The 23,292-nt window shown below is 31.7% G+C and overlaps 1 protein-coding gene across 3 annotated transcripts; it reads right to left on the bottom strand.

Moving 5' to 3' along the window:
* Nucleotides 1-1,340: 1,340 nt before the first annotated feature.
* Nucleotides 1,341-22,554, bottom strand: LOC111085873 (adhesion G protein-coupled receptor L3-like). Of its 3 annotated transcripts, none has more exons than XM_022386449.1 (13): nt 22,191-22,554; nt 21,356-21,461; nt 19,547-19,757; nt 17,041-17,214; nt 15,426-15,641; nt 14,572-14,674; nt 12,941-13,094; nt 11,488-11,554; nt 6,897-6,963; nt 5,282-5,367; nt 3,485-3,611; nt 2,329-2,433; nt 1,341-1,815 (listed from the first exon to the last, which is right to left on the bottom strand). In XM_022386449.1, exons 1-13 carry the CDS (start codon nt 22,371-22,373, stop codon nt 1,534-1,536), a joined length of 1,881 nt encoding a protein of 626 aa, XP_022242157.1. In that variant the 5' UTR covers nt 22,374-22,554; the 3' UTR covers nt 1,341-1,533. The 3 variants fall into 3 exon arrangements, with proteins under 3 accessions (XP_022242157.1, XP_022242155.1, XP_022242156.1); XM_022386447.1 differs by having other exon boundaries at nt 21,356-21,464; nt 22,191-22,553; XM_022386448.1 differs by having other exon boundaries at nt 17,041-17,211; nt 21,356-21,464; nt 22,191-22,553.
* Nucleotides 22,555-23,292: the final 738 nt, after the last annotated feature.

Below are 23,292 nucleotides of genomic sequence, written 5' to 3'. Positions count from 1 at the left end.
TCCTCAATTTAGAAGTGATATATTAGAAGGAAGGCAACTAGTTAACACCACCCACCGCCAACTCTTGGGCTACTCTTTTACTAACGAATAATGGGATTGACTGCCACATTATATCGCTCCCATGGATGTAAGGGCGAACATGTTCGGTGACGGGAATTTTAACCCGCGAACGGCAGATTGCGAGTCAAGCGCCCTAACCACCAGTCTGTGCCAGGCCCATGGTTTTTTCTACAGTGCATATTGTATTTCATTGTGATTTTCTCTGTGTGATTAATTTTATGAAAAATATTATTCCAATTAAATCTGATTATATTCTAGTAACAAATATTGTATTGTAATACTAGTAAAACAAAGCCTTACAATGAAAGCTAGTAAGGATTTATTTTAAAATCATATTTACAAAAGTATCTTTATAAATCAGTATATAGCTATACTATTTGGTCTTCGGACTGTTTTCAAGTCCAGGCTATGTAATCAATACTTTATCGCAATCACAAAAGGAAGTTAAGGAGTGAAAAGAAAGTGAAATTACATTTCGAATTTTTTTTTTCTTTTTTGTTGATGCATAAAGAAATAATTGAATAGAATGATATATAAGATAGCTATAACTTATTCTAAGAAATTTAAATACGTTGAACGTAATGCACGTAAACAATGCAGGTTAAATGTAATGCACGTAAACTATATAAGAAATATTTTCTGTAATGCCTGGAATGAGTAGAATATTGTCCTGATATTATTTCATGGTTACAAAGTAATGTCATAAAACTTTCAAGAAGAAAACTAGAGAACCATCCGAGAATAGCCTAAGAGATGGCGGTGGTGTTGACTAGATGCCTTCCCTCTGTTCTATCACTTCTAAATTAGAGACGGCTAACGTAGATAGCCGTTGAGGAAATTAAATAAAACTTTTGCTCTAACCCACAAGTTACTGGTGGATCAGTGGTAAGTTTGAGGGCTTATAACGCTAAAAATCGGGTTGCGATACCCGCGGTGAGAAGAGCACAAATAGCTTATTGTGTAGCTTTTTATTTAACAACAAAAACGAACAGAGATTTAATAAAACCAATAAAGAAAAATATTCATCTATGTATTCCTATACATTTCGGCTTAACGTAATTGAATTTATGTTGTGGTTGAACCTTTATAGAAGCTCAACTAAGATTAAAAGTAAAACAACGACTGATAATACGTGTTTGCCTATATTATGTTTAACAACTAACTGTTCAAACTTTGTTAATAGATCCAAGTCGAATATTCTTTAAAAATCACATTGTTTATTTGTGTGCTGTGCCCACCATGGATATCGAAACTCGGTTTTTTATCGTTAAAAGTATTCAGGCTTACCGCTGTGTCACTGGGGAGGAGGAGGCAAAATAAGCTATTTATTGTTCTTTATCTCACGAAGTTACAATTTATTATGTTAAAAAAATTGGTAAGCAATACAATAGATATTGGAATGTTGTTGGTCATAATTACTTTCATAAAATATATTTTGCTTTGCATATAAAAAAGCAATCAGGTTTGGACATTTCAAGTATTTGATTGTATAGAACACAAATGACCTTTGATAATAATGTCGTCTGTTGTAATTTCCTTGAGTGGTTCTCCTGTTTCCGTGATATCAGGATTCGTTGTTGGTAACTCCACGCTAAATCCACGTTTTTCTAAAGGCGTAGTTTCTGCTGGTTCGCAAGTATTTTCAGATCTGCTTACAGGATCGTAGATGGTATACTTCACAGGCACGTCATTTGGATCTTGATTCGTCGGTTTCTGTATGTTGTGACTACACACGTTCTTAGAGTTTTCGGTGGACTGGAATTGTCCAGAAATATAAGCACAACTAAACGATGTTATGTTAAACAAATGTATAATCATTTACAGCAGCTTAAAAGTTATTTGTAAATTGACATTTCCTACTTATTGTATGCACATATACGTTAAAGTAATAGATTTTGGTTTGTTTCTTCTATTCTTTTGAAACATATTTTATTACTGGGCATTATCTCGACTAAAATGTTTACAAATGTCAAGGTAGTTATGAATAATGAAAATTAAATACAAGTTAGGACTATTCAATTTCGATATTCTTGACAATTCATATTGTTACTATAATGAATAATATCCATATTATAGTTTTAAACTGCTATAAGTTCGATAAATTTTTTCACAAATACTACTGATATGTCCATGAATTGAGCATTTAGCTATAAGGACAAATTTAGACATCACAGACTACTTAAAAAGATAAGCCAGATGATCGTGAGTTGGACTTGATGTGCAAATTTTGGTTTGTAATGAATTATTCAGTTAAACTTATTGACTTACAAAGTAAGGGTTTGAAGCACTGCTTGTTCGTATCTTTATTTCTTTCTTCAATTGCTTCCTGGTATTTCCATTGACTAAGCACAGTATTACAAAAATAGCTACACCCTGTTGAGAAAAGGGAAAAAAAAAGTAGTATTCAACAGAAGAATAAACTGAAACAGAGGCGTCGTTAGGCACTGGCACATGGGACTCGTGCCCCTATTCTATTTGACAGTGCCCCGAATCCTCAGTTAGTGTCTTGAAAAATCAGAATACAAAACCATGATCAATACCATAGTGAAACGCCGATAATGGGCCCGAGCTCCAAATCGCCTTTGAACTGAAAACATATTACAAGTCTAATTTCAAACTCAAATGAACAGTATTATATGATTTAACGAATCACGTTTATTTAAAGTAAAGAATAAATGAAGAACATCATACTAAACATATAGATATTCGCTACTTCCCTTAGTTACCGATATCTATTCTATAATTATTATTCAATATCGTTTTATGTATTTCATTCCCTGTTGACGGAACTAATTCGTCCCATAACTGCAACATCTTTGTTTGGATAAAACCCAGCATTTATGCGTGCAAACTGACGCATTGGATACTGAAAATTATGTTATTGCTTTTCTTCAAACAAACTTTTAATGTGACACCAAACTTGAAGAAAAATGCTTATTGATAAACTTTTGACTATCAGTCTTCAGTTAGTAGCTGTTTGTTTATGCATCATAATGGCCATCAGACATTTTAAAAATATATTCCATAAGTGGGAGTGCCAATTCTGATGATGAATTGTTAAAATTGATGGCGTTTCTTAAAGTGCTTTTTCAGATTTTTAACTTTTATGTATATTTATTTTAGTTTAAACCAGTAAATTCTGGTAACTATATAAACTATTTCGATGAAAAAATCTTATGTTTTAGATTTTCATTCATAAAAACAGGCAGAAACTGTCGCAAAGTGAACAAGATACAATTTCGCTAAAATTAGGTTGGGCGTGAAGACAAGAGAAAAATTACAATTTTATACTAACCATAGAGCAGTATAACACTTCTAACACAATTCATCAATTACAAAAATATTAATCAATTAGATAAATTAGTATGTTCAAGACTTAACAAGAAATATGTAAATTACAGCAAAATGTCAGATGTAATTTTACCTGTAGGGAATTAAGCACAGTGAAGATATAAGATGCCACTAGCGCCCCATCTCCAACTTGCAGAAAACCAACTAACCATGTAAGACCTAACAAAGGTGTTATAGCAAAAGACCCTCTTATCCATTTTCTAGAAAGAAACACAAAACATAATTGATTATAATAATGTTAAATATATTTATTAATAAAGTCAAGAAAAGTATCTATCTGAAAATGCACTACTGCGTAGAAATAGATATTTACTTCCGAACTTTGTAAAAACTTCGTAAAGTTCCTCTTCTCAAAAGCGTTTAGTAACGTAGCTTAAACAAAGCACAGTACCAGTCAATCCTTGTCTTTAGTACGAGGTCAATAGACAATTTTAATATCTTCAGTTTCTGCTTAAACCAAACATACGTGCACAAATACAAGTGCAGTGAACAAGGTTTCTAAATCCTACATGCACACGAATGCAAATGCACTGGACAACATTTTAAATCATACAAATCTTTTCGCCAGGCCATTAATACGTGTCCTACTTTAATCCAGTTACATAGTTCAGATTTCGTATGAATGAGAACTGAAATGAGGACTTAACAGCATATTCACAAAGTTTTGAAGAACTTTCCATGTACGTTTATAATTTCGAATTGTGAAAACACGAGTTAGCAGAGCATTGTTCCAGCAGTTTGCATTGTTTTTGTCTGTAGCGATAGGGTAAGAAGAAATGTGAAATATAACTAGTTTCCAAAGTCTGCGACTCTTTTCCTGTTGTGCATTCAAATCGACAGCAACTTATTGAACATTTCTTTCAGTGTACATGTTTATCTGAGTATCCAGAGCAAGTAGGAAGGGGTGCGTGTCTATAAATGTCAGTTCTTATGCCAAGTTACATTACAATTATTTGGTAATTTTAGTAAGACTGGTTTCATTATTTGTATTCAAAAACAATTAATTATATATACTAATTTTAGTAAAACGCAACATTACTTTTATTTTTTTAAGTACAAATTGTAAATAGTGCTATGGCAGGTAAAAAACAATGTTAGGCCTAATCTGAATCATGTCTAGCGCTCAACTACAATAATCTTCGAGTTTGATGAAATTAGTTGGATTTTTTCCCCCAAGAAAAATGTATTTACCCTTACTATAACAACTGACGCATATTACGCATGCTTATACTAATCAAATTCAGTAGTCTCAGTCAAATATATTAAACAGGGTGTTGGGATCAGGATCAACTGAAGATACATGTTTGACAGAGGCTCACGTACTCAGTTATGCCGGGAATAATTTCAGGCCCTGCATGCTTTTGTTACATCATGATGATCCTAATAACGTATGAGTGAAAGTAAAGAAGAATGGGTAAGAATATGTCAACTACATTGTATCTACTATATCCATTGCCAGCTAAGCCTTTTGCAGGCTCATCAGGCCGATTGGGATACGACAGACACAGTATGGGTTGAGACACTATTAATATTAATAAAGTTTATATTTTTAGTGCAAGCGTTGGGCTCCCTCCTTTACAAGTTCCTGTCTTTTTCCGTATAATATAGTATTCTTTATCTAAAGAAAACTTGTATACCATCTTATTGGTGGTGTATCTTAATAGCTGCTACCACTTTGTAAGTCGTTACGTCCATTTAAAACACATGTAACATTTCAAATGTTAGGGCTTTCAATAAAAGAGAAGGATTTTCTTTAGAATGAGTTTTTTAAATGCAAAACAAGAATTCTCCCGTTCCTCACAAATAATAACTTTTAGGTTTAACTATCACTCTAAGTATTCTTTCATAATTTTACGAAGAAATGTTTTACCGTATTTTATCAGCTTTGCTGTCCTTGTTGGCTATACTATTTTTTGTTATCTTCCTTAAGGCAATAACCAAAACAGTGAAGTTTGTCTGGAAAACAAACATAACAAGTTGCATATCTTCAATAAATATATCCAATAAACTGTATTGAAAATACTTTAAAAAATTATTACACTGTAATTTAAACACATAACGCTTTTTTATATTAAAGTTTGTAAATTATACATGCATTTAAATGTCAACATTGTGCGATTTTGATATACAAAATAAAACGTAAAAACAATAAAACTTATATTTTCAACTTGGTAGGTTTTTGATACAGGTTTTTATTTCTGAAACACAGAACTGCTGGGATTTGATGTATTTTCCCTCTTGCATACTTAATTAATTTTGGATCCAATCCAATCCATAAACGTTCTTTAAATCAAATTCAATGATCGGTTTCGATAAACCTGTGCAAACCAAGAATGTACGTGTTTGAAAAATAACTAAGCAGCATAACATAACTATTAAAATAATCAATTAATAAGAGTAATATGTACAGAACTGACAGAGTATATGAAATGAGGTAGACTTGAAAAAAAAGCAAACAAAACGAGTCACCTATAACAAAGGTAGCATTTTCAACCTTATTAAATAACATAATGTTCAATTATCTTCAGCATGAATATATGCGACGATCAATCATACAACAAAATATTACAGACTCTAACAAGAATGTACAAATGTTAAGTTGCCAGCTAGAAATTACAAATCAACAAATTAAACAAATAATAATAATAACGATATGCATCATGAATATAAACAATGATAATTCAAAAAGACAAATATCATAAATAATAAAGTTTGAAGACGGCTTAAATGGGTAACGAAGAAACCTTTATTACAAGTTTAATACAGTAAAAAATGTGAAACGTTTCGACAAGGTTTTGTGATCATCAGGTACCTCATATTTATTTCACTATCCATTCAAGCCATCTTGAAACTTAATTGTCTCAAAGTAGTTTCCTCGTCATCAAATATTACTAATTCTAGAAACAGCCTAAAAGTGTTAACCTGGCAGTTAGAAATTATGGTTCAATAAGTAAGCATTGCAACAGATAAATATTATACAAGGAATGGAATATTTACAATTGAAAAATAGTCAAAAAGTGTTCCAGCACAAGTAGAATCGATTTAAAGATATTGTTACGTATCTGCTCGTTTGTAAATTTCCCACAAAAAATTCTTTCCGAGAAACTTCAGCGATACAAATCCTTTCTTAATTAAAACTAGTTTATTCTTTCTCGTTACAAACTTTGTAATACACTTAATTTCTACAGTCACTTTAAACTTAACTGCTTTATTAAACACACGATATAATTCACAGCGATTCACACATTTTACTTACGGTCACTAGTGTTGCTTGACTCGATTATCTGTCTCTATATCTCCCATCTGCAATTACTTGCTGTTCTTATATACTAAAATAGAGGGCGCCTGGAAAAAACTAGAGTTGCCAGGAAAAGCCATGACCCTTCTAGAAACTCATGACGTGTAACCAACGTCAGGTGACTTCCGCTGTCGTAACAATATGAAGAAACCGAGAAACGAGTGATATATTTGAAACAAAAACTTACCAACAGGATAAAAGCTGCAGGTCCAGCAAAGCTCCAGATAACTCCATTTTCTGGGTTCAACCAGCAGCTGAAATAGGTAAGTAGTGATGTACTGAAGATTATATTTATTAAAGAACTTAAAAAAAAACAATTTTCTTGGATTTCAGATAAGCCAGATTTTTGAAACACAAAGTGATTAGTAATTATGTAGTTAATTGCATGTTTTTTTAAAGTTTTAAATCGATTTCAACAAATAATTGTAAAAGGATAAGCATGTAGTGAATAGTGTGAACGATGCTCAATATGAAAGGTATATTGTGTTTTGTTGTGTTAAATGGGATATAAATGCTGTGGCCAACATATAAGCTCTCAATAATCCAACTCGATGTTCATAATTTACTGAACGGCAAACAGATTTAGTTTATGCCGAAAACTCGAAGAATGAGTACAGCCGCTATCTAAAATATAGTTTATTAATAGTAATATCGAGGCCAGAGTAGTTAGGCGTAATCGCGTTTTGTACCACTAGCAGCGTCATCTACAATAGAATAGGAAATTATTTCCACATATTTCACAAAACAGAGCTATTGCGTAATCACTCATACTAGTGTTAGAACATGGCATGCGATGTACTGTATAGGGTGTTTGAGATGGTAATCACGATGTACTGTATAGGGTGTTTGAGATGGTAATCACGATGTACTGCAAAGGGTGTTTGAGATGGTAATCACGATGTACTGTATAGGGTGTTTGAGATGGTAATCACGATGTACTGTAAAGGGTGTTTGAGATGGTAATCACGATGTACTGCAAAGGGTGTTTGAGATGGTAGTCACGATGTACTGTAAAGGGTGTTTGAGATGGTAGTCACGATGTACTGTATAGGGTGTTTGAGATGGTAATCACGATGTACTGTATAGGGTGTTTGAGATGGTAATCACGATGTACTGTAAAGGGTGTTTGAGATGGTAATCACGATGTACTGTATAGGGTGTTTGAGATGGTAATCACGATGTACTGCAAAGGGTGTTTGAGATGGTAATCACGATGTACTGCAAAGGGTGTTTAAGATGGTAATCACGTAACTTGAGACACTGAATATTTTTAATTGTATTCAGTAACTGACTTAATTGTAATTTATTTATTTTCTTTCATTGACTATATATATAAGTATACGAGTTAGAAAAACACGTAGGTTCAAGAAGTCTTGATAGAAATGAATAAAAATCCTATAACCCGAGTGCTTTCAAAAGGTAGACCTTTCTTTTTCAGTTTGCCCTTCAAGAAGAAAGGTCCATCTTTCAAAAACGCTCGGGTTATAGGGTTTTTATTAATTTCTAAGTATACGAGTTAATATTCCTTTGTGATTGAAATATGATCAACGGCATTACGATCGAACGACGCTCTGACTGAATTAAAGGAATTTCATGTACGTGACAAATATGGTAAACTAGCTGTTCTGAGCTTTTGTTATAAAAGTGATATAGATAGAGATATTTCATTGAATGGCCTCGATTATAAAATTTCGAGACATATATTTTTATTTGCATTGTTGAATTTTTTGCTATGGAAACTTCCTGGTAAACTTCCCAAAAATACAGAATCGTTTTAATATTGTAATAACTCTACTTATAACTGTTACCGATGTAAAACCAAAATTTGTGTGTGTGAAAAAATAACCTTAAGTTGTCTACTTTCTGTAAAGATTGCTACAGGTCAAAATAACTCTCTCAAAATGGAGCTCACTTTATCCACCTATCTTCAATAGATTAGATAATCTAGCTGTGAATAATAATAATTCTTTAGCCCTTAAAAGCTTGTTACTCGTTATATGTCTAATGGTGGATCAGCAGTAAGGTTCCGAACTTACGACGATAAAATGCGGGGTTCGATTTCCTGTGGTGGACCCAGCAGACAAACCATTGCTTAGTTTTGCACTAAAAATCAAGAGTATGTATATCATAATTACATCTTGCAATGGATTCATGATGGAGAAACCGAAGTTTAATAATGAATATAAAGACGGTTGATAAAACATAAAATTTTTTATTTACAAGGTTCGAACGTTTCGGAATAACTTATTCCATCTTTAGCGAAATCTGAAAATCGTGTTACAAATATGATTATTACTAAAATTATAATATAATAAGATAATCATGAGTTTACTTAGTTATTAAGAAAAGCAGTTAGTGGACGGATGAAACAATGTTAATATATATATTACACAACAGCTGAGTTAAATGTTTTATGTTTTATCAACCGTCTTCATCTTCATTATAATTACATCTTGCTAAAAATCATCAATAAAACCTTTGTATATTGTAATTACAACTCCATCGGTACTAACAAAATAAAATATTATAAATTATGATAATAGGAAAGTCAAGCGTGTATTAATACTCTATTGTTTTGTACCCATTACCTCTGATTACAATATGTTTAAAATTTTACTGTTCTTATCATGACTTGTTAAACTGAAAGATGTAATCAAAAGAGATAATACATTCTAGCTTTATAATCATTGGCTTAGTTTATGACTACTATTTTCAGTTTTGTTCTAAACTAACTCATTAAAAGTGTTTTTTACAGTTGATACAAAACGAGCAATGATTTAGTTGATATCGTCGTCTTTTAAATATTTTTTTATAAATTGTTTAACAGCCAAATTGATTCATATAATTGTTTTATACAGGGACCCCCCGGTAACATGTGTCACACAAAAATAAAAAATACAATAACATTGTAATTAATCTCATTAATTACTTTTAGGGGTCATCTACGTATTTTACGTGGATGATTAGCGACTTTTTTCCATTGAGTGCTCATGGGTGTCCGCAGAAATTATTCCGGGGAAGGGGGGAGTAAAGTGAGATTGTGAATTCCATAAAAAATTCATATACACATGCTGAATGAATAAAGAAAGAATTATGTTTCTCATTTTACAGGGGGGCAAGTGCCCCTTCTTGCCCCCTCTGCAGACGCCCATGTGAGTGCTGCAAGAGGCTAAAAAATTAAATTCGTGAATATGTGAAGTCTCCCCCTTCTTCATCGGTAGTGAATGTATAAAAACAAGTCGGCCATCTAAAGGTAAACAGGCTTTTTACAAAAATGCAGTAAAATACCTAGTATTTCATAATTAGGTAATTAATACCAGTTAAACTATAAGATAGTAATATGTATTTATATAGCAAAGCACAATATTTTATTATTTTGTAAACATTTAAGTTTTACCTATGAAACTGTAGTGCCACACGACCAAGTTTGCACACAAAAGCGCAATTAATCTAATTAACGATTAATCTGACCGTTGAAGCGTTGAGTGGACGCTGGGCTGCCTAATTTTGTTAATCCGTATAATCAACTAACTTGAGAGTTAAAAATGATCTTACTTTGAGTGGTCACTGGGTTGCTTGATAATTAGTTTTGTAAACTCATAGTGATCGGTTAACTTAAAAAAGAGATAAAAAAATTATATTCTATTTATGCATTTTCTTTAGTTGCATGTATTTAAATGGAAGATGAGGAATGCTATTATTTCAACAAGTTTAACGACATTCATATCGTTTAGTTAAGTTTGTGAATAGAACGTGTCTAGTTTACTTACGTCTTTAAACTGAACAAAATAGCAATATAAGTTTAGATAAAAGTTCGGACTTACTGTAATTAGAATTATGGTTTGAAAACAATACATTACTAATACCCACTCTCATTCTTTTTGTAAGCAACAATGTTTCTTTATTCTGGATGGGTGCTGGTGTTTGGTAAGTGACTGATATCAGTGAAGGCGGTTAAAGTATCTTGTCTTATATGTTTTGGAATTACCTGGTAGGACATTCTAGTAATTTAGACAATAAGAATAAAAATATAGCCTGGATAGAATATTTACATAATATAAATAAAAAGGTAGTCTGGACAGAATACAATATACCATGTATACTAGGCTTCGCGAACTTGAAGTCCAAAGTCATCCCATTGAGAAGATTTGATGATACATTTGTATAACGAATGACAATCAAGTCACTATGATAAGAAACGGTTGCCTGGAATTTTTGTAAGTCGAGTCAACTAGCTAAGGCATCTTCACACATTACAACCAGGTAAGATGTGGAGAACAATCTTGTCATCGTATTGAATATGGGTCACATGACTTCCGGGGGGGCTTTCGCTCATCATATAGTAGCTCCTCTGATAACAACAAATAGAACTACCCTGACTCTCTTAGTTATATTTTTGAGATAGTCTCTTGCGACACGACAAATGATAGAGGGCTTGTATACTCGGCAGAACGTGATCCCCCAATTAATCTGTATACATGCTAGTTTATTTGGCCATGTAAGAAAAGGTCAAAATGAATATGAAAGGTAAAGAAATTGGGTAAATTATATTTTTGGTTAAAATATACTAGACTGAATTCGATTCAAAGTTGCAGTGGTAATTAAGTCATGGACAGTATTATTATCAACTGATGTAAATTTATTCAAGACTGAGTTATATTAGATTCTTCGTCTTTGAAATTCACAGATCAGTTGAGGCACACATGCGTAGATTAGAGCAGATAGTGACATTGCTTGATTACTGAGAATTCTCGTACACTAGAAGCTCATATACTCACTTATTTGTCGTTCTGTAACTTTGAGATTTGGAAACAGCTGTTATCCCCACTATTATTAACGGAATACCTGTAGAAGAGATAAAAACAATGAAATAACGTAATTATATGAGAAATTATTGGTTTTCAAAACATCACATCGGAAGTTAAGTTAAGATTAGTTAACGTTCCAGCCTTGGTCGTTAAAAACAAACAGAACTGGGTTAGTTAAACTAGCTATAATTGTTTAATACTATTTACAAACTTTGTCATTTGGACATACAAATAAAAGCATACAATAAAGTTTATGTGTTTGTTTTTGTGTTGTTAAGCACAAAACTAACGTATTAAGGATCATAATAACTGGTTCTATAATTTCTAAGCCAAGCTACTTTTCATTTTCACCTTCCTTACATATTTATTTAATAAAATCAAGCTATTTTAGAATGCTTAAAACAAGTTTTGACGTAAAGAACAAAACCCAAATAAAATATTTTACTGGTGAAAAGAGAAAAAATATCTTTGTTCAAAATCATAAAACTTATCTTATATAATTTTGAGAATGACAAGTAAATGCCTAGAGATTTCTATGACTATAACTAATTATGAAAATCATAAAAATATGAAATGCTTTTGACTTTTTTTGAAAATCTTAACAATTTCTCGAAACATCTTAAACTAAATCTAATCAGCTTTGGTTACACCAGTCAATCCACTGTAAGTAAGTATCATCATTATTAATACATTTACTACATAAATATTCGATAAATGGTGGTAGAAATAAGACTTTGTGTCACCCTACAACAATCTTCTATCTTTGAATTTACATATACAGCTCTAGTTAAGGCTTAATTTGCTTCCCGTATAACACTGTTAGATAAACAGTGCACATCTTATATACTAGGACACTTAAAGCTAGTTGATTACCCATTCTTTGCACGAACTAATTTGTTTCTCATGTTCCATTAATGTAAAAACAAATTGATAATTGTGTTTCGGATGAACGTCTGATAAGCTGAATAGTATACAATATCATCTTCGGTAGAGAAAATTGGAACACAAACATACAAGTATCGTAATAAAGACGTATGTTTTTAACGATTTTTTTTGTGTGTGTATTGCTTTATCCCGTTTACAGTTTGTCAATTGTTTTTCGTTATTCTAACATTTTATTAACTGAACTATAAATGTTGACCGTACAGTTATTTCCCCAAAATGTTTTTTTTAGCACAATACTGTTGCCAAGAGATCCTATTGTATTTACACGTTCTCCTGAGGTTAAGGTCGATAGGTCTTACATGCGTGAAAAATAAACATTTTACTGTGTTGAGTAAAAACAGTTCATTTTAAGGTGTTCAACATCTAATACTGTGCCTTTCATTATAGATGAAAAAGCGTAAATTATATTTAACATTCCTAAATTCTTGATCTGATTAAACTTAATCTCAGCCAGAATTGAAATAAACAAATAACTTACCGTAACCTGCTAAGTAGTATCGTATTTTGTAGGTTCGCTGAGTTTCAAATATAATGACTATCAACAAATATATATAAACTCCTTCTAGCATCATCCACACAAATGATGCCAAAAAGAAATAGTGTAAAAATCCCGCGATGACAGAGCACACCACCTAGAGTAATATAAGTAAATTATTTAGAATTATCTAAATAATAGTTTTCAGAAAGAAGTAGTGAAAAAAATAATATACTAAATGCAATTAACAAAATGAAACAGGGCTAATAGCAAAAAGCAAATACGGATCTTTAGGTTTTTATCGCCCGCAAAAGAGATTTGAAACCATTCGTATTTGTCTATATAAGGCAGCTAGAGTTTAATAAAGCCTGGATAAATCATTTTGTATCACCTGGTTAAAGTATTAAAATCACATAACATATTTTTCGTATAATGACGAGGTTTATCAATCTGGGGTGGTTTGAAAGCACAGATCTGAAGAAGTTCTAACCAAACAGTCCCCGGTAGGACAATGGTAAGTCTACGGACTTGCAACGCTAAAATCCGAGGTTCGATTCTTCGCGGTGGACACAGCAGATAGCTCAATGTGGCTTTACTATAACACGTACATACACACTCCACCCAAACAACTCTCGTCTTCAACTTAAAATATATGAATGAGAATTCTTAAAACTTAAATTTACTTTTAAAACAACTGAAAGAAGTAGTTAAGAAAGGTATCTTATGCCCTTCACACCAAACATGCTCGTCCTTTCAGCCGTGGGGGCGTTATAATGTGACGGTCAATCCCACTATTGGTTGATAAAAGAATACCCCAAGAGTTGGCGGTGGGTGGTGATGACTAGCTGTTTTCCCTCTAGTCTTACACTGCTAAATTAGGGTCGGCTAGTGCAGATAGCCCTCGTGTAGCTTTGCGCGAAATTCAAAACAAACAAACAAACCAAGTATCTTATGAGACGCCACGAAATAATAGTTAGAACCAGAGATCTCAACTTTGTGGTGGCCAGCTTCGCCAATTATCCACCTCCATACTTATGTGAAGGAACAAATAATAATAATTAGGCTTAGTGTAATATGAAACCATATTACCACAAAGCAAACGAGTTTTTCTAAATATTTGTGCCACACGTAAAAGTTATGCTAGTGTAAACGAAATTTAGAAACCATATATTTATATATAAACTAAATAACAGAACAAACTACAGACTTTTTAACTCTTATACTAAAACAGCGTGGTTTCATTGTTCTATACACAAGGTTTTATCAGTGAAAAGGCTGTAATGTCGAGTTAACGAGAGAACTTGTTATTTCCAAGTCGTTTGTTTTTACTCTTTCTCTGTTTCACCATGCTTAACAGGGAATAGTAGTTTCAGATGTGCAATGTGTAGGCTTGAACATCTATATCTCCTCTTAATTTTAATTTAATTTCACAGATGCCAATTATAAATAAAGTTTTAATGTTATTCCTTTCTCTATATATACATGTGTATACATACACATAGAATTACTTTCATGAAACTCCCTAGAATGCATGTATATACATATACAAAAGCGCGAACTGGTTTGTTGTTCTTTTCCAAAAACTGCTATGTTTTTTACAATTAGGAAGGAAAGCATATAGAGGAAATGTTTACCATGTGCTGGGTTTTGTCTATACCAAACACTAGGAGAAGCTCGCCGATCATCAAACAGATGCACAAATTGAGATGAATTGTGTTCCTCAATCCCCAGAGAGATCTAATTACAATGACATGAAACAAGTATATGATAACAATAGCAATCTGAGGATAGCTCCCGTAGAGGGTTGAAAATAGTGTATTGTTAAACACTAACTTCTACTTTATGGTCATATTAAAGTATAAAAATATAAAATAAATATAAGCTTATTCTATGTACACTTGTCTCACCAACATTCATGAATAAAATAATATCTTTAGTGTAAATGTTAGCAAAGTAGAACTCAAGACGATTTAAATTTAATTTTTTCTGTTGCTATTTTTAAATATAAAATGACGGTAAATTATTACAAAAATTTCAAAAAAGAACTATAAAAATAGAATCGTATGGCATTTAACGACTTTGTTTCATCAGCAACTTTCTTCACATTCATTGGTAATTTTGTACAGCAACTTTAGCCATAGTGACGTCATAGACAAGCCACTGAATTTCGATAAATTTAGGACAATTATTAATGATCTAAATCTATGGATGTATTTAGTAAGAAATGGAATATTATTTTTCATAATTCAATCATATAATATTACAAGCAACAAACGTAAGTTGGTGCTGGTGTTGGTTGTGTAAACAAACATTACTTTCCTATTGTGAAAAACATGCAATAGAAGATATCGCTAGCAACGGACGGACATTGGCTCATTCACTCACATTCAACGTCTAAGAAATAAATTTCAGTTTATCCGTGAACACTATTCGTGTAATAATACAATTTACATTGCCAGTCATGATGTGGCGTAATAAAAGTAAATACCTAATAAATGTAAAGGTGATAATGCATAGTCCTAAACAAATAATGGAAATTGTGCAACATATCGCAGAAATAATCTTCAAGGCCATGTGATTTTCTGCTTGCACACGTCCTTGAATATCCATCAGAATGGCAAAGCTAGTCAGGTGGTCACAGATACAAAGAGTATGAGTCTTGTTGGTGTAAGACACACGACAACCACTGTCGTCCCAGTAACCGCTGGAATGAAAATATAGGAGGAAATGATATATCAAATTGATACACTAACCAATACAATAAAAACTATTCTAAACTGCTGATTACATGAGACAAAATGCTTCATAAAATAGCATTAGTTTTCTAGTGACATACTTATAAACTGCTACGCTAGAATATTTAAATAGATGTTATTTTTGTAAGTTTTATCATTCTAATTGGTGTTTATTTGATCTTAGTAGCTTCAGTTGTGATATTGTATTATATATATTTCCCACAAAACGCGACTACAAGAACGTATGCACTTGAAATGCGCAGTCACAACAACTGAAATAATAAAAAACACACGTCATATGCTGTCTTTACAGTTAGCTCAAACATAACCACCTATTTTTAAAAACTCAAAATTTTGAAAAAACAACGATTATTTTATACACAATTCTATAAAAATGAGACTGTTTCCAGTTTCTAAATTACTAAAATACAATAACTTGCTGTACAGGATAAAAAGTGGTAAAAACCCCCGATGAAACTGGAAAACAATCTCGACGTATACTATTGCGTCATCATTGAAAACATTACTACCTATTGACTCAATTAAGTAGCATAGCATCGTTTAATTCATACCTGTTTATGTAGATATGTATTAATGTAGAGATCCTATAAACAGAGGGTATTCTTAAATTATCATAATCTACATGCAAGTTTGCTATCTTAACAGTTAAATTTATTATGAAATATTTGCTCCCATCAGGAATATATAATCATTCATTTCAATACCAGCTGAAAACTAAATTTTCACAAATATCAGATCACATTATTCCAGTTACTTAGACGGTATATAGATGAGAAACAGATCTGTTTTGGCTTATGGTGATATAATAGATGGGACTGGTCACTGCTGTGTATTCTCATTATGTTTTGTTGTATTTAGACGAAGTTTGGTAAGATCCAAATAACATAGAATGGACCCTACTTATTTCATGTTGAAAATGTGAGAGCTACAACTGCGAAATTCACGTTCAATTTAGTTTGAATTTAGCAATACACATGAAGATATCAGGACTTGGATTTCACTTGTCTTCTAAAGTTAAAACTACCATGTCTCTACCATGTTTCTACACTAAAAACACAAACCACAGTTTATATGTCCTTATTCAATTACAGCTTACCTTATTGGTTGATAGAAACATACTAATATTTCTAAGATATTATCTTAACTTACTTAATCCACCTGTGGTTGAAACGACTACACTTAGACTTGAATACTATGGCTATCTTTTTTTTTAATTACATCTAGAATAAATAGAAATTTCATGCTATTAGGTTCTGCATAACACAGTTTTATGTATGACAGAACATATTAAGTGGTTTTAGCTAATACTGTTTTATTCCCAATTGCAAAGTTTGGAAAGTAGTTTACCCTTCGGCAGAATTCCAAAATGTGCACTGTGGTGATTTGGCGTCGACTTGATCATGTTCCAGCAATATTTTAACTCCAGTCGGTATGAGAATTTGACCTGGAGTTTCCTTTAGACTGACACTGACTACTGGCGAGTTCAAGGTTGTTTTGTTGGTAATATTCAGGTTTGTTCTACTTGAAAAGTGGAGGAAGAAGACAGCTTATTACAAATTTTGTTAAACGAATGTTTGGAATGACTTCCGGTAACTATAAATTAAGAATTTTTTGATTTTAAAAAAATCTGCTTTAGAAAATTCATGTACTATCGGAATGGAAACATCTTAAGTTACAAACAGTAAAGGAATCATTGTTCGGAAAACACTATCAATGAGATTAATGCTCTGAATTACAAGGACTAAAGTAATCAGTGTTTGGAAAACACTATTAATGAGATTAATGCTCTGCATTACAAGGACTAAAGTAATCAGTGTTTGGAAAACACTATTAATGAGATTAATGCTCTGAATTACAAGGACTAAAGTAATCAGTGTTTGGAAAACACTATTAATGAGATTAATGCTCTGAATTACAAGGACTAAAGTAATCAGTGTTTGGAAAACACTATTAATGAGATTGATACCCTGAATTACAAACACTAAAGTAATCAGTGTTTGGAAAACACTATTAATGAGATTAATGCTCTGCATTACAAGGACTAAAGTAATCAGTGTTTGGAAAACACTATTAATGAGATTAATGCTCTGAATTACAAGGACTAAAGTAATCAGTGTTTGGAAAACACTATTAATGAGATTAATGCTCTGAATTACAAACACTAAAGTAATCAGTGTTTGGAAAAGACTATTAATGAGATTGATACCCTGAATACAAACACTAAAGCAATCAGTGTTTGGAAAACACTATTAATGAGATTGATACCCTGAATTACAAACACTAAAGCAATCAGTGTTTGGAAAACACTATTAATGAGATTGATACCCTGAATACAAACACTAAAGCAATCAGTGTTTGGAAAACACTATTAATGAGATTGATACACAGAATTACAAACACTAAAGCAATCACTATTCGGAAAGCACTATCAATGAAATTGTTTCTAATGGTTCAGCAGCTTTCGGTATTTAAACCGTAACTTTTAAAGTATTGTACTGTATATATATAAATAACGTTTCATTGTCTTTCATTGTCCAGTCCAACTGAGGAGTTTTGCTATTGAACAAAATACATCTTGGGCAGTGATTTGTGGGAAACAACAACAAATAAGGAGATCTGAAATGCACTTTTACACGCTTCTGATTTTGAATTCAAAATGCAAACTAAGAGGAATGTGATAAAAAACATTTGCAATTTAGTCGTTTTTTTTTAATCAAAACTTTTAACTTTAGTTTTTAATGCTTCGCTAGCCTTTGGCATTTTAAGCTGTAATGAATATATACAGTACAGAGACACACATCACCAATGTACTTTGCTAAAAACCAGCAAATATGAGAAGAGGTTAAATAACTTTGGAGTCTCACGTGCAAACATTCTACGTCGTGCTAGTTTGTAGTCATCTCCCCATCGTTATTTACTAAAATATTCATGTTTTTTTTTAAACGTATTGAAATGATTGGTACCGTCCTTCTGTATGACTTTTACATTGATAAATTACTGGGAATGTTTTATCTAATAGTTCAGACCCAATATTTAGATTTATTGCCTACAACACTGCCTACATGATTTCAAAAATTGACAACGTATAGCTGATGACCATTTTGGAAGTATTTTTCAAATTAATATTAAAATAGAAATTCCATCTATGATTATATATAGATATGTTTAAATGTATGAAAAGCTAACCATTTAAAATTTCAAAGGTAGAGATAATATGAATGGCAAAGTAATACGAGTCTGTTGTTCTAAGAAGGAATTCTCCATTCAGAGAATCAAATAAAGATTATTATATATTTTATAGTCATTCTAAAATAACGTAATTACTTACAATAAAAGAAGAGTTTTTATGTTGTTTACATTATTTGCTTAAACAACCAATTTTGGACTGAAATATAGACCAATACTGTAATAACCTTTCTCTTTCTTCGAGTATTAAAAAGATAACTTTCAGTATGTTAATATAAATAATTTATTGACTCATCGAATGACGTATCTGCGTTTGATTTATAATATATTTTTATGAATTCACATACAAAAACTTAAAAATATATTTTTTTCTCTCTCTAGCTCCCAAATTAAAAGTAGCTGGTTGTGAAGTCTGTTGGTCATCCTACAGTAAATACCTGCAACATTTATAAGTAGTTGGTTGATACTTTCATGAGATTTTGGGTAATACCCTGTGGTAAATATCATGTGTGTCTAACTGGTACTAGTTATATTTTTAATTTTCTCATTCAGAAACAGCCTTTCTCAATTAAAAATTTTATATACCCCAAATGTAGTCGTTCTTAAGTGCTAAGGGGTATTTTTATGAAATATAATATTTTTCATTTTAAGGAAACTTGGTACATACCTGAAATTTTCTTCAACAGTTAGAATTTGCTTCAAACTACTGCTATACTCAACAAACACCACGTGCGTTTCATTTTTTCTTTCTAAGTACTCCTCAAAGCCACTAGGTAGTGTAACTTGCGTTCGATATTTCTGAGAAGAACGTGTAACTATACCAAGTATTAAATTTTTATGTCGAAAGTGACCTCGTGGACGTCGTAAAACTTGTAAAGCTATTGAAAATAAAATGTGAGTATTTACTTGTTGATGATGAGATGAATTGTTGAGTAATACTTAAAGGCAAAAATAATTTATCAGAAATAAAGATGTATAACAGATAACCACACATATATATTTATAAATGCTATTCCTTTAGATGTCATCATCACAGTTTTAGCAATTATATCAAGTGTGTAAAATGTCTGTGTATTCGACCAATCGAAATGTACTTTTAAAAGTTTAAAAAAATTATATGATAACAAATATCGAGCCATAAACTTATGCATTTAAATATTTTTACTTACTCTGAATATACTTATACTCTTTGGAAAAACTTTTGTGTTCTATTTTATCACAGACCACTAAGCGGACTTTGATATTCATGTTTACATTAACCTGCTTTATAAAGTTTGCGCACTCATAGGCAGTCTTCCGCATCACATATTATCTCTTATCATCTTATCAATTAGACTTTTGAACTCGACGTTTTGAAACATTACAAATATTTTTTTTATTACTCAGACGTCGCTTTTCACCTCACAGTATAGTATTTATAGTGCTGTAGAGGTTTTTATTGTTCTGCGTGTTCTTTTAGGTTATTCGTGAAAAGAAGATTACAAAGTTATTCCGCTTAGTACCAAATAAAGCGTTTTATTTCTTCAATTACCATTTCTACACCAAACTCATCTTATACTCTGATAGGTCACAGTTCATACCAGTCAATAATACACTTTACTTACTAGCTAACTTCTCTCGTATGTTTGACACTTTCTCATATCTCTGTTTCTTCGTCAAAACACAAATTGAATATTAATAAAACTGAACTAGTTGTTTAATTGGTCCACAGCAACAAACGAACTGATTATAAAACTCGCTACGTCAATAATCAATCAATCATCTACTCCAGCCTAACTCATGTCTTATATTTATCAAATCGTTTCCCAAACTTTCTAATAAACTTCCCTCTATCGAAATAGCAATACTAACTTCTAAATAAAAATAGCTTATAGCAGTAATAATTTTATATCAGATTTTTATTTTTTATTAATATATTATAATACGATCCGAACACTGAAACAGTTAAGTGTAATATTTCTGATCCTATAGAAGCGCTATCATGATTTAATTTTTTCTTTTTCTTTTACAAATCCCCCAATGGCAAAGCGGTATGTCTGCAGAGTTACAACGCTAGAATCCGGATTTCGATACCCGTGGTGAGCAGAGCACAGATAGCCTATTGTGTAGCTTTGTGCTTAATTACAAACAAACAAACTTTTACAAACACTTTTCGAAGTATTGATTAAGAAAAATAACAACATCAGATAAATCGTCATCACATTAAGTACTCGTCATCTCTCTGCTTAATATGATGAAATAATGTCGCCACTTACATAAAATAATGAAAAATTTCTTAAAATGATTATCATTGTGGAAACCTGTTAAGAAATAAAACTTTCAAAGCAACTGTTCAATATGATATTCACAATCATATTGATTAAAAAAAAACATCATTCGGCGCGTTTCCTGTCTCAAGTATAACGTTGAGGACAATTGATTATTGTAAGGTATGGGTGTTATTTGGTTGAAAAAGCAAGTCAAATGCCTTTCTTACCTATGTTATCCTTAACAATGAACTTGTTTTCACTGGTCGTTAAGAGAGGTGTTAAGAGATATCCAGCTTTTTCAACAGTAGACAGGAACCTAGTAGCTGCTAGAGTCTTCTTTTTTTTTATTCATTTGAGAAATGAATAGAAAATTGAAATAGCAAGCCTTATTATGCATTCTTATAGAAGTTTTGTAAATAAACCAACTAAAAGAAAACAAAAATTAGCATTTCAGCTCATTCGATGAGTTGTGATACGATTTGAACAGAAAATAGAGTTAAAAATAGGGAACATAATGTGGAAAACAATTTTGTTTTCAATCTAATGACATAAATGTTAACTCAGCGTTTATTTTCTAACTAAAAACGGTATTTACGTATTGTAGTTCAAGTTATATGCTACCAACTTTCGTTTTATAATTGTAAATAAACACAATTCGAACAACAATTACATTAAAATGTTTATAATATATTGTGTGCTTACTGCAATTTATAACTCTATCGTTACACAATCAACGTTAAGTCTAGCTTCATCGTATATTTAACTATAGTAAGCCCATAGTATATTTAAAATTCACATGTCTATTTGCTATATACTTGTCGTAACTGAGTAGAACTGAGAAAGCGAAGGTAATTACAGGACAAAACATCTAAATATTGGAGTTATTTGACATAACACTGACTGCTCAAATATCAGTTATTTCTTTTTTTAGAGACTAAAACTAAAAGTGTTAAACAGCCTAGATGTGTTTTACAACAACTAAGCACCTTTATTTAAACATCATAAAACATCCACATTAATTGATAAGAACTGGGTGTACAGACTGAGAGAAACTAAACTTACATTTGTAGTGTTCTTCCATGCATTATCCATATCTAATAAGTCACTAGAGATGTCTATGACTTTATCTGTGATTGAAATGGCTGTTGTCTTTTTGTTTTTGTTAGACAAATTCTCAGTCTGTTCTTCAAACAACGCTCTGGTTTCATTCAGAATATCAACCACAGTTAAAAGATCCCCTTCCATATTAATACCTCTTTTATCGAGAATTGCATTGATTCCATCTAAAGTTTCTTCCACGTTTTCATTCTTAAACTGAAAGAAGAAACAAAGAGTACAACAAATGCCTGACTGTTCTCATACAGTTTCGTATATTTTAATTTCACTTGAATCTTCAGCTACAATTTTGTCTAAAGAGGCTGAAAAAAAAGTATTTATAATATACATACTCTTATTCATGACTGAAAAACAAATCTCATGGTCATATCATCCATATATATTTTGCCTACAAAGAAAAGTTCTATAGTTATATAAATAAAAATAGAATAATAAATTCATCACTCTATTTAGAAGATAGGTGGATAAGAAATAACTAGCATATGTCTGAAAGTCCAACAATTCATCACTCTATCAAGAACATAGGTGGATAAGAAATAACTAGCATATGTCTGAAAGTCCAACAATTCATCACTCTATCTAGAAGATAGGTGGATAAGAAATAACTAGTACATGACTGAAAGTCCAACAATTTAGCACTCTATATAGAATATAGGTGGATAAGAAATATGACTGAACATATGACTGAAAGACCAACAATTCATCACTATATAGAAAATAGGTGGATAAGAAATGACTAACATGTGACTGAAAGTCCAACAATTCAGCACTCTATCTAGAAGACAGGCGGATAAAAAATAACTAACATATGACTGAAAGTCCAACTATTCATCACTATCTAGAAGATAGGTGGATAAGAAATGACTAACATGTGACTGAAAGTCCAACAATTCATTCCTCTATCTAGAAGATAGGTGGATAAAAATAACTAACATATGACTGAAAGTCCAACAATTCAGCACTCTATCTAGAAGACAGGCGGATAAAAAATAACTAACATATGACTGAAAGTCCAACTATTCATCACTATCTAGAAGATAGGTGGATA

The sequence above is a fragment of the Limulus polyphemus genome, unplaced genomic scaffold (genome assembly GCF_000517525.1).
Source record: "Limulus polyphemus unplaced genomic scaffold, Limulus_polyphemus-2.1.2 Scaffold674, whole genome shotgun sequence".
Taxonomy (NCBI): Eukaryota; Metazoa; Arthropoda; class Merostomata; order Xiphosura; family Limulidae; genus Limulus; species Limulus polyphemus.
This window is presented reverse-complemented; position numbering and strand designations above follow the sequence as displayed.